The sequence below is a fragment of the Pocillopora verrucosa genome, chromosome 11 (genome assembly GCF_036669915.1).
Source record: "Pocillopora verrucosa isolate sample1 chromosome 11, ASM3666991v2, whole genome shotgun sequence".
Lineage (NCBI taxonomy): Eukaryota > Metazoa > Cnidaria > Anthozoa > Scleractinia > Pocilloporidae > Pocillopora > Pocillopora verrucosa.
Genome location: NC_089322.1, coordinates 6,441,035 through 6,453,198, shown reverse-complemented (window position 1 = coordinate 6,453,198; position 12,164 = coordinate 6,441,035). Strand labels below are relative to the sequence as shown.

The 12,164-nt window shown below is 36.8% G+C and overlaps 1 protein-coding gene across 5 annotated transcripts in view; it reads right to left on the bottom strand.

Moving 5' to 3' along the window:
* Window positions 1-827: 827 nt before the first annotated feature.
* Window positions 828-12,164, bottom strand: part of LOC131787180 (uncharacterized) — a 40,675-nt gene continuing 29,338 nt past the window's right edge. Inside the window, exons 1-11 of one of the 5 annotated variants that reach the window (XR_010719185.1) lie at window positions 8,107-8,375; window positions 7,449-7,524; window positions 6,715-6,800; window positions 5,606-5,680; window positions 4,688-4,754; window positions 4,074-4,104; window positions 3,626-3,710; window positions 3,076-3,115; window positions 2,878-2,968; window positions 2,096-2,185; window positions 828-1,802 (exon numbers count right to left, since the gene is read on the bottom strand). Coding sequence is in view for 2 of the 5 variants with exons in the window: in XM_066174709.1 (XP_066030806.1) it covers window positions 2,879-2,968; window positions 3,076-3,115; window positions 3,626-3,710; window positions 4,074-4,104; window positions 4,688-4,754; window positions 5,606-5,680; window positions 6,715-6,800; window positions 7,449-7,524; window positions 8,107-8,126 (570 nt within the window). In the remaining 3 variants the exon portion in view is untranslated. Of the gene's footprint in view, window positions 2,186-2,877; window positions 2,969-3,075; window positions 3,116-3,625; window positions 3,711-4,073; window positions 4,105-4,687; window positions 4,755-5,120; window positions 5,681-6,373; window positions 6,464-6,714; window positions 6,801-7,448; window positions 7,525-8,106; window positions 8,376-12,164 lie in introns of those variants that run through there. The other 4 variants (XM_066174709.1, XM_066174708.1, XR_010719188.1 and 1 more) reach the window with 4 other exon arrangements.

Here is a 12,164-nt window from a genome sequence, read left to right as displayed (position 1 = left end):
AAATGAGAACAATCAACAGCAAAAGTTGAATTATTAGTCTATGCTTTTCCTGAAGACGATGCAGCATATACTGTTGCAGTGTCAGCCTCCTCCTTCGCCTTCCTTCAAAAACTTTTTGAAAAATAAAGAGCCTCCGTTTAGTATCTTCGTCCGCCATATTAGATAGTTACGTCTAGTTACGTAACCAATGTAACATTTTTCCGCTGACGGACCTGCACCGCAGTATCAATTCAAAGAATTAAATTCGGTAGAAATTCGACGTATGAATCAGCTGTCGCATTTCTGCCGCACTTAATTGAATTGAATTCGACACGGCAGAAGTGCGACGTATGAACCGGGCCCCAGACGCACGTCTCGAGAAAAAAAGGAACGATTAATTCATGAATGCGTCACGCGTTGTGTGACGCAATGTGAAGTTACGAGAGGAACCGTTACGGGGAATGAAATATGGTCGGTTAACAACTATAAATATTTCGAAATTGAACATTTTACACGTAAAAATTAATAAAACTTACTCTCATCTTGTGTATCCGTTGTTGTTTTTGGCGATTTCTGCCATTTTAAGCTTGCTTTCCCCATCACTGTTACTCCTGAACAGAAAGGGTTTCCTCTCGTAACTCAACACCGCGTCACAGAACGCGTGACGCTTACATGAATAAATCGTTCGCTTTTTTCTCGAGACGGGAGCTTGGGATACCATTGGTGAAGGTAAAGACTTCAATTGACCTTAACAAAGCCTTTTACGTCATCGATACTTCCAGAGGTGGCCACTTTTTATAAGGTGGCTTCTTTTGCTGGGTGGGGAGAGAGAGGGGATGGGGGGGGGGGCGGTTAGTGGGGGAGTCACCAGTTTAGAGATGCGAGAGCTTTGGTAAAGCTGAAACGACAAGTGGCGTTGTATATGGCCCATTCTAAGTTAAAACAGATAATTACACTGGGAAAACATTTTTCACTAGAATAAGAAGTATATTCGCACGTAAGTCAACTGAAAATGTCAAGTTCTGCCTTTACAGGTAAAGCTATTCAAACAAAAACCTACCATCGCTATACCTAATACAAATTACAAAAGCTTTTCAATACAAAGGAAATCAATTTTTTGGTTGGTACTTTTCAGAGGATTGAAAAGGAAATTTTTTTATCCATAATGGCTGTTACTGTGGAAGTATGTATAAAACTTTGCTTATTTGAAACCCACTCATTCAGAATTAATAAAAATATTATTTTATAAAAAGATGTGAAGAAATTAATTCACTCTTTAGTATAAAGGTGATCAGCATGAAAAAACATAAAGTTGAAAATTCAACACGTTGATTGTTTATTGAATGTTCTGGAGCCTTGATTCAAGGCTGGTAGCCTTCACAAAATTGAAAAGTTTCTTTTTGTCATCAAATATATGCTGATTAAATTTCAAGTCATTGCTAGATTTTTGCCACCATTTCCAGCCAATTTACAATGGTAATAGAACTGAGTGGAGTCTAATTAGGTCTGTTGCTATCATACTCATGATTGACAAAATTGGACGACTGCAAAGCGGGACACCAATTTGTCAATCACGAGTATGATTACAGAAAGAATTGAATAATAAGAAGTCCTGTTACCAATTAATTGAAAACAACAAATACATTTAGGTTAAATATCTCTGGTTAGAGACAACGTCTAAAGTGAAAATTATGTCTCCATTTTGGTGCTCATTGATTAAGCAGTTTTTTTCATGTCATTCAATAATTTGGCCAAAATGGCATAGGTATCTCTTCCATTCTTTAACCGCGATTCAGCATACTGGATGAGACGTAACGGATCATCTATATTTAAATTAAAAAAAACAAAAATTAAAATAAATCAAGTAAGCAGATTGTCTACTGCAGTTAGAGCAAAATGACAATTTCTTTTATGTGCCCTTAACAAATATTTAAATCATCTGCCATTTCTCCTCTGTTTATTATGCCAGCGCAAAGGATTCATTGTAAACCAAGGAAAATGGTTGAAAATCAAATTGTTGATGAGTGATTTTGTCACTTTGGCTTCTCAGAGGTTAATGGTACTTGCTCATCACTTTCAAGTTAGCCAATCAGTGTGTACAAAAAATACTATTCACTTGTTTTTGGTTCTTGGGTTTGGCTTTTTCCAGTGCTTTTGTTGCGTTCTCATACTCAACTAGTTTACATGTACGACGGAAAAGCATCTCCTGCAGGGTAAGAGATGGACAAAACAAGTGCAGTAAACAGTTAAAATAATCATCTTGAGACAGCAAGAAGAAATAACCAATTAAAAAAAGGGGTTTTCAAAGTTAGGGCACTGGAATTGTAATCCAGAAGTCCCACATTCCAGCTCATCTGTACTTGATGGTTCCAAATTCAATTATACCACAAAGCATTGTAAATTAAAAAAAAAAAAACTCTTCAAGTCATGACTCTGTTCCACCATTCCAGTCTTTGTTTGTTTTCCATCCCTTTTGCTTAGCAGTATGAAAATGAAATGTAAATTACTCCAAAGGGTGCTTTCTCAACAGATAACCTCTCTCTTGTGATACATTCATGTAAATGTACTAATGCTTGCCAATGAATTGAAAAAATTGAATGCAATAGAGATAGAGGGGGTAGAACCCAGTGTTCTCATTCAAGACACAACCCACAAATCATTTGGGTTATGAGAAATAGATTGGTCAACAGTCTGGCTGATGACTTTTTGTTGTTGTTTGGTTTAGATGTGCAGTGATCCTGAGCTTTTCTCAGGCTGTGATAATTCTCTCATCCCACCCCACCCCAAAAGAAAATAGTCACCTCCTTTCCCCTTCCCTAACCCTGCCCACAAAAGGAAAGCCAGTATCCTTTAGAGAGTTAAATAAGATCTAAGTTTTCCAATACATATTTCACATACCTTAATTGGCAGCATCCATGTATCTGGAATAAAGTTCTAAAGTAAAACCTAATGTGTTGTCATCATTAGTGGACATAACATCCAGTGATTCCTAAAGAAAGGAGAAGACAAACAGACAAGTAAGACAAAACAAATTAAACTCTTGGAATTGAAAATACTGCCAGCAACACTAGTTCCTGTCTAAAAATGCTATCATACCTTGACACCATTTAGTGCACTTGAAAAAGTCACAAAAATCCTGTAAAAGTAAAAAAAAGCTTTTAAAATTAGCTTTTTATTACACCCTGACATCAGAAGGTATATTCTCAATACTGTTCTTGGTACATATTCTATTATACTGACATGGAGAAGTTGTTCAACAATCAAGAGTTTCTTTGTTTTTTTCTATCATTTCCTTTATTCTCATGACCTTAATGTACTATGCAGCAGTGATATGGTGAGGAGAATTTAGATGCTGATCACTTCAACAAGAGAGGAAGACATAACTATCATGCTAAGGTCTTGATAGGTCTTGATTACATCTTATTGCCAGTTCTCATGATGGTTACAGCAAGTAGAGCTAACATGTAAGATGTGGTAAAACAGTGGTTATTCACATGGGAAAAAAAATCAGCCAAATTATATGTCTGGTCCATCATTGCTTGCATTGGAAGTTTGTCACCACAGGTTAATAATGGAAAGATATGAAATAAATATTAATTATTACAAAATCATATCATTTAGCAATTTCAGACAAAGAACAACAAACCCTTTCAATTCCTTGGTACTATTATCATCACCAGCAGATGCTGTCATGATGCCAGAACTAAAATTATCCACTGCTAATGCAACATCTGAAATTCACAAAGAAATTCAAAGTTACTAAACTTACATATGTATCAATATGCCATCATGGTGAGATTGTCATAATCACACAGTATCATTTATTATCAAAATCAATCATATATTTTGTAACATCCTGATACATTACAATACTGTATGATTAAATAATAATTCAGGTAGGTCTTTGCCACCCTTATGTTGTTTTTACATGGATGTTCTTTAGATATCAATGTTTTTAGCCATACTTTCTGTTAAAATTCACTAGACTGGACCATTCACCAAAATCATGAGATTTGAAGTTGTAATTCACTATTTCAGCCTAAACAACCTTAATGCAGATTACACATTCCAGCAAATAAAACATTGCTACATACATTGCTGACTGTTTACCATTTTGGTGAAGTTCTACAAAAAAACACAGTAGAAAAACATTTATTTATTTAATCTCAACATTGTCAACTCTTACTTAGAAGCTAAAACCAAATCTGACTTTCCTCTAAAACCTTGTTCTCATCATAGGTGCTGTTTGGCACATTAAACCAATTTACAGAATCATAACTTAATTGTTTATGTTATTATTGACAATTAGACATTCTGGCTTTTCAACGACAGTTTCCAGCAGAGTTGGCATTTTGGAATTCCAGGTCTTTTTTTCCCTCATAAAAGACCCCTAAAGCAAACCAACAAGATGCATGTAAATGTAATCTATCCTACACCTACAAGTAGCTCAGGGTGCAGAATCCTAGCCCAGACTGACGTGGTGGCAGAGAGAAGCATTTACACCATCAACCCTTAAACTCCCATGCATGACCAAAACATTATTTCTCCTCACCACATCAATACAACACCAAGCAGGCAAGTGATGCTCCGATTATTAGTTGATTCAAAACCAAATTCTCCCAACTAACATCATATGAATTGTGTGGCAGAAAGAGAAGGGAATTACTGAATCATAATGCACCCCTAGAAAAATATTACTACTACTGACCCCATATGTCTCCTTGGTAAGTGGTGTGTACTCTTCCACAAAATCTCTTTTCTTCTGAAACAAGATCCTAACCAAAAGGAATAACTTCTGGTTATTTGTATTTCTAGGAAGGCCAAGTCATTCTTGTAATTGTTAAATTCAAAAGAAAGTTAGGTCATCTGTGAGCAGGGCCACTGTAACCCTTTAACTCCCAGAAGTGATGAACATGTAACTTCTCCCTTTAATATCCATATATTATTCAGCAAACAGGTAATCAGAATACTCAGACTCATCAGGTACAAGATATTACCCTGATTGAACACCAAATTCTTGTAACTAATTTACAAGGAAATGTGTAGCAGCTAGAGGGGAGAATTAATAACCAGATCTTGGGAGTTTAAAGGTTAATTGCACTTTGTCAAGTGTTTCTTCACCCACAGAAGAGAATGAGGCCTAGTAGAGCAACACAAGCTGCTGAGAGGCCTGTGAAGGGTTAACAGTGACAAGAAGGACCAAGTAATTAGCAGCTTAATCCCTGAGAGTGACTGACATCTAATTTCTCCTTACCATATCCCCACTGAACCAAACATTAAGGCCAGGAGAATAAAGGAGCTGATCACAGACTAAAGAAGCTCTTGATTGTTAGACAAATTCTCCATGTCAGCAACTTAGAAAATGTATAGAGAACAGTATGGAGAATATGCATACTGATGTTAGAGTGTGAAGGGTTAAAACACTGTCTCTCTGTATGCCATAATTCAAACTACAATAATTCATATTTCACAGCCCTGAATGAGACATACACTGTATGTATGATCCAAAACCAAATTCTCTGAACAAACATCATATGAATTGTATGGCAAACAGTAAAGAGAATGACTGAATCATAATGCACCCCTGGAGTAAGATTCTATTTGGAAAAATATAACAACTACTGACCCCATATGTCTCCTTGGTAAGTGGTGTGTACTCCTCCACAAAATCTCTTTTCTTCTGAAATTCTTCATCAAGATCCTAACCAAGAGGAACAACTTCTGGTTATTTGTATTTCTAGGAAGGCCAAGTTATTCTCATAATGGTTAAATTAAAAAAAAAGTTAGGTCATCTGTGAGCAGGGCCTCTATAACCCTTTATCACCCAGAACTGATAAACATGTAACTTCTCCCCATAGTATCCATGCATTATTCAGCAAACAGGTAATCAGAATACTCAAACTCATCAGGTACAAGATGTTATGCTAATTGAACTAAAAATTCTCATAGCTAATCCACAAGGACAAGTGTAGCAGCTAGAGGGAAGAATTGAAAATCAGATCTTGGGAGTTTAAGGGTTAATTGCTCTTTGGCCAAAGTGCTTCTTCACCTGCAGGAGAGAATGAGACCTGGAGCAACATGAGCTGGTGAGAGGCTTGTAAAGGGTTTAACCCTTTAACTCTCACAAGTGATTAACATGAAACTTCTCCCTATAATATCCATACATCATTCAGCAAACAGGTAATGAGAATATTCAAACTTGTCAGGTAGAAGCTGCTATCTTGATCTAGTACCAAGTTCTCAAAACTAATTTATAAGGAAATACATGATAGCAGCTAAAGGGGAGAATTTACAATCAGATCTTGGGAGTTAAAGGGTTAACACTGATAAAGAAGGACCAAGTATTCAGCAGTTTAGTCCCTAAGAGTGACTGACATCTAATTTCTCCTTACTGTATCCCCCCTGAATCAAACATTAAGGTCAGGAGAATAAAGGAGCTGATCACTGACTAGAGAAGCTCTTGATTGTTAAACATGTCAGCATCCTAGAAAATGTTTAGAGAACAGTGTGGAGAATATACATACTGATGTTAGGGTGTGAAGGGTTAAAACAGTCTCTCTGTATACCACAATTCAAACTACAATTATTCATATTTTACAGCCCTGAATGAGACATACACTGTATGTAATTAAACAATAATCCAGTGATATCACAAGTTTACTAAATAAAGACTTCTTAGATAAAAAAATCAAAACAAAACAAAAAAAACAAAAAAAACCCTAGAACATTTTGTACCTTGTGACTATGATGCCTGAAATCATCCACAGCTCATGATATAGACTTGTCCTAAGACCCTTTTTCACTTTGCTTCTCACTGCAAGCTATATGTAATTAAAAAAAAGTGTTTATACCTTACACTGTAATTGTATGAGCATGAGAGATGCCATTAAGCCACTGATCACTGAGTTGAAAAGAGATTAATTTCTCAGAGCAAGGAGTTTAATAATGATTATCAAACTTAGTTTTACCAAGTTGCAACAGACATTTTGTCACAAACGAAATCCCCCAGGCATATACATACAATCAGCAAGAAAATTGTCAACATACTACCATTGAAATGGCAATATTCTGGAATAGCATACCAATTATATATTCCTTACTTTCAACTCTTCTTCTCATGTACAATGTTTCTTTAATTGTTTTACACCATTCTACAACATTGACTGGTGGATGAGGTTATTGTTGCAGTGAATTGTAGTTCAATTTTCACTCCATTTCTATATAATTCCTTAGAGGTGGCTCAGTGGATGTTGTGTCAACTGATGTTATCTTTAAAACATTTATGACCCCTTAAGATGAAAATAGTCACAATTATTGTTGATTATATGAAAAATATACCTATGGAGTTTAAAACAAGTGTTGTTTTACCATAGTATGTCAGTTTACAAATTTTTTGGAAAACATCACCAACACTCACAGGGATCATGGCCAAATATCTGTAAGAGTATCTTATTATTTGAAAAACTCACATTGTCCTCTTTCAAAACCTTTTGCAAATCTTCATCTTTTGAAAAGTCTGGGTGGCTGACAACAAGTTGAAAAAATCTGAAAAACATTAAAAATTGTAATTCTTGAGATGGGCTAATATACAATTTAAACATGAGAATCAACAATGTCTCCCAGAAAGTATATTAAATTTTAGAGAAAATAATATCTTCAAGAAAAACTGAATCTTTCCTGAGGAAGTTTCTCTAAGATCTGTTTGTTGTTGGGTAGTTTTCTTGATCATTTTGGTTTTACTTTGCCAGTTTACTGGGAGAAAAAACTTAAGTGGAAATTTAACCCTTTATATCCCAACAGTGACTAACATCAAATTTCTCCTTACAATATCACACCTAAATCACAAGTTAAGGTCATGAGTGTAAAGGAAATGATCATCAACAAAAGAAGCTTTTGATTGGTAAACAAATTCTCCTTGTCAGCACCTTAGGAAATGTATAAAGAGCTGTATGGAGAATATGAATACTGAATTTAGGGTGTAAAGGGTTAAAAAAACTTTCCCAACCCACTGTTTTTCTTTCCAATACTCTGTAATCTGCTGTAAATCCATACAATTACTCAACTGTCCCCTTTTCCTATTCCTTCATTACTCCTTTCCATTGGTTATCCTCAATTTCTTTACTCTACCGTTGTCTTTGTTTCAGCATTAAAATATACCAGTTTTTCTCCTTTCTTCCATTTCTCTGAACATTCCTCTGTAACCCAAATCCACATCGTCCCTGAATTTCTGTCTTACCAGTCCTTTATGATGTGTAGTTCAGTAGCTCGATCTGCGGCGCTTGGTAACCACCCTGTCTCACTTCGCTAACAAACCACCAGCAGAGTTCTATTTGTGTAGTGCGTCAATAGGATGGTTTCCAAATGACAAAGTACCGGCTGCATCTATGGAAAATGAATGCCTAATGGCAACGATGCTACTGACTCTAGATCGTTACTACCAGAAAGCAAGGCTGGTCATCAAGTTAGCAGCCATGTACAGCTTTTTTGGCCTTGTTAGGCCTGATAAATAAGACGTTGCTCACATAAGGGGCTTGGGTAGCTTATGAAAAAATGTTTTGAATTACATATGGTACATTTGCAGAAAGAATTGGAGGTGTGGAGGCCCCATAGTCTGCATCTGGAGTCTGAGTCGAGAGATTCCTATTCAACCCTGGGGCATGATTTTCGAAGTTCCACTAACTTCAGAAGAACAAATATAACATTTACAAATTAAATTACATGATACGCAATGATGATGCGAGTCTTCGTCCAGGCACTAGTGAGTTCTTTTTCTTTCCTTGTCGTCTTTACTGTTTGCATTTCAAATTTGTCAAAATCTCTATCTCGAAAGAAACATGGCAAACAAAATCCGCCTGGCCCGTTAACTTCCCAGATCTTTCGAGAAACGGGCTCCTGGCCTTTTTCATAGGAAGGGGTTTTTTTTCACAATCGTTAGGCCTCTCTCTCTAAACAGGATTACAAATAAGTACCGCTGAACTGTGAGCCTAAAACGAATCGTCTCCCAACTAACTGTTGCATTTCAAATATCTATGTCAATCATTTACAACATGGAGTCCTTGCTTTGGGAGTCAAAGATCTGATACCATTTGTAACTCATTCGCGTTTTTCCACTTTTAGGGATTTTCTAAAAAGGTTTTTTAAACAAAAAAATCAGCAATTATTCATTTTAAAAACTTCTTTTACAGAAACACGCCAGCCGACGACTCTGCTCAAAATTCAGCTCCACTACCTAGCTCATCAGTGCAGCCAGCAAATTCATCAGCAGATCGCCAGCAACTTTATCGCACTTTACACCACTTATTTGGGACCACACAATGGCTGCGATTAACTTAGGTTATGCACAATCGAAAATGTCGAGGTGGAATGTGGAGACCAGGCAGGAACACTTCGAAAGAGAGACTTAGGAAGTAATCAGCTCTCATCAAGAATTTCACTTTCCATTAGTTTTGATTTAAAAGTTCCACTGCCCGGGAACACGACTGAAGCTGATCTTAATCAGACAACATGAAGAAATTTCCAGTAGCCTATTATTAAAGTTTAACAGAGCAGATATGAATCTAAAATATCAGTGGGATTTCCTTAGTTTTCGATGCTTCAAAACCACCTCAAGTCCGCTTCGTGCGCCTTTTATGTGATAGTGGACAGGTTCTAAGAGGCTCCAAATGTGGTAAGCAGAGTTTGTTATCAAAAAAATCCTTAAGAATCTCAAAACACAAAGTGACTGGTTAACTTACTTTGCTTAAAAGATTCTTATTTTGTCCAAGATAGTTGGTTACGCTGGCACTTTTCCATAAGCAAGTATTCTAAAAAATAATTTGATCGCTTTAGACAAACAGGAGCAGTGAGATGCATGATGCAAATGAAAGAATAGCCAGATAATTTTTTATTTCACGTTTGCTAAGTACTTCCCTATAACTATGAAATTTTCTAAAATGCCCGAGTTTTCCAAAGTGGCCATAAAAGCAATTTCACTTCCGCTTTATAATTGGTTTATTTAAGAAAATAGGTGTTATACGATTGGCTGCCTACTCTAGATCAACAATCTTTCAAAGGCGCAGAATTTCTTCGCAGAAGGCATTTGAAAAATTATGTGAGTAGAAAAAACGTATTGAAAGCGCTAACTCTAACTTAAGGAGAACTAAAATCTTCCCATAGCTTTTAAGCCCCTAGATGTTTACGGAGTACTTGGCTAAGTTTAGACCCTATCGTAAGTAATAAGAAAGATGTAATTAACTCAACGAAGGAAGCATATCATAACCAAGCACCAAAAAGTCATTCTTTTAGATGAATCAACGTACAAAACATTTCTCCTGAAAATGAGTTTCCTCGCAAGAGGATGAAGAATGATTGTAATACAAGTATCGAAAAGGCAATGCACTTGCCTTACTATGCAGTCAGATGCTATAAACAGCTCTGAAATGGCTGACTCAAACAGTTTGATGATAGGTCAAACCTTTTTAAACATCATCGTCCCTTTTTTGCTATTTATAGTGAGCTGTCCTGTTGGATACTTCCACAATACCTCAGATTGCCAGGCATGCGTAGTGGATCATTACCAGGATAAAGAGGCGCAGATTTCTTGTGTTCCTTGTCCATCTGAGACATCAACGTTTGGCGCGTTAGCATCTAGATGGCAGGGAAACTGTGAAGGTCTCTAAAAAAATTATACTAGATGTCTTATTTTGACTTATGGTGAATTTATTTGTACTGCTGTAAACAATATTCGTATTTGACCGCTTGCCAATTCTTATTTTCATCAGCAAATTCCAAAACGTCAAATGCCGATGGGCAAGGGACATCAGGTCACCTTCTTGATGTCATCATTGCCATGGCAATAGTTGTACCAGTCATTCTAATAATCTTTGTCTGTGGAAGCAAAGAATGTAAGTCAAAAGCATCATTTTCTTTTTTTTTTTATGGTTGTCATTATCGTCACCATAAAAATTTCTTACTGTTATTTTTACTGCCGTCGTGGTTTTTCAAAAGTGGAATAGAAACCGATAGAGTTAAATTGCAATGGACGAAAAAGAGGTGAAAAGGCTTAGGAAGGGTGAACTGGCGGGAACAGAGCAAGGGTGATGGTGGGGTAACGTGTTGACCGCGTTCAAGCCAAAATTGCCATAGCTCGTCCCAATATCAGTAAATTAACAACAGGAGGCATTTAACTAATCGTACTGGATGCCAGGTTTATTCATCGCTGAAAACCATTACCTTCTTCGCCCTCCCCCATTCCCTTGCCGATTCATCAAGTTTCTCTCATAGTTTGCCAGTTTCCCTTGATATTTACTAAACCACCGCAATTCCCAACTTTAATATATCCTCTCCTCAGATCCTTTGTGATATCGGCATCTAAAGGTTACCTCCACTACACAACAGCCCACGCACAAAGCATAAAACAAATATTCTTATTTTGGCTGAGTAAGGCATTAACAAAGTTAAGATTTTGTCTTATTTCGGAGTTCCAAGACGCGTTCGCTTGAATGACATAGCATCACATAGCAAGGTTTGATACATACTAGCTAGTTAAAGATTCATGTCTCTCTTTCTCAGCTATTTTGTCTTTCCTCCCTCAGAAGACCTCGGCGAAGAACATCTGAGACCAGGGGACACAACAATCCAGCATATGAAGATCCAATGAGTACCCGAGTCTATGAGGAAATTGAAGAATTGCACTTTCCGAGTCCTCATTCTCATTATCAATTACTGAACACGGAACCACGTACTTACGCGGAGCTTCGAAACAGTCACTCTAAAGCCTAAGGAAATAGTTTGACGACTTCAGATAATCTGAGTTGAGATTCTTTTTTGCTATAGTCCTACCTTCACCGGTTTTACCCGTGGATATGCAATGCATAGGAAAAAGCTACGCGCTAACGCGGCCTAGGAAGTCTGGGGAGAGCATACATATATCTTATATAGGATGCGAACCCAATGTTAGTTTTGGCAAATCAATTAAGGAGAGCTCTTGTAGAGATGACGGCTAATTTTGTACCGATAATGTACTGCGCAATAGCCCTTTTATCACAATTTGAACAACTGAACATTCCCTCGTGACAATTTGTTGGGAGAGTGGAAATCAAATGTCAAGGTTGTTTTGGTAAACTTAGACTTGACCCGCCGAAATAACCATTTATATTCTGCACGTTATATCCACGAGTTCATCATAAAGTCACTTGGATCTTGTT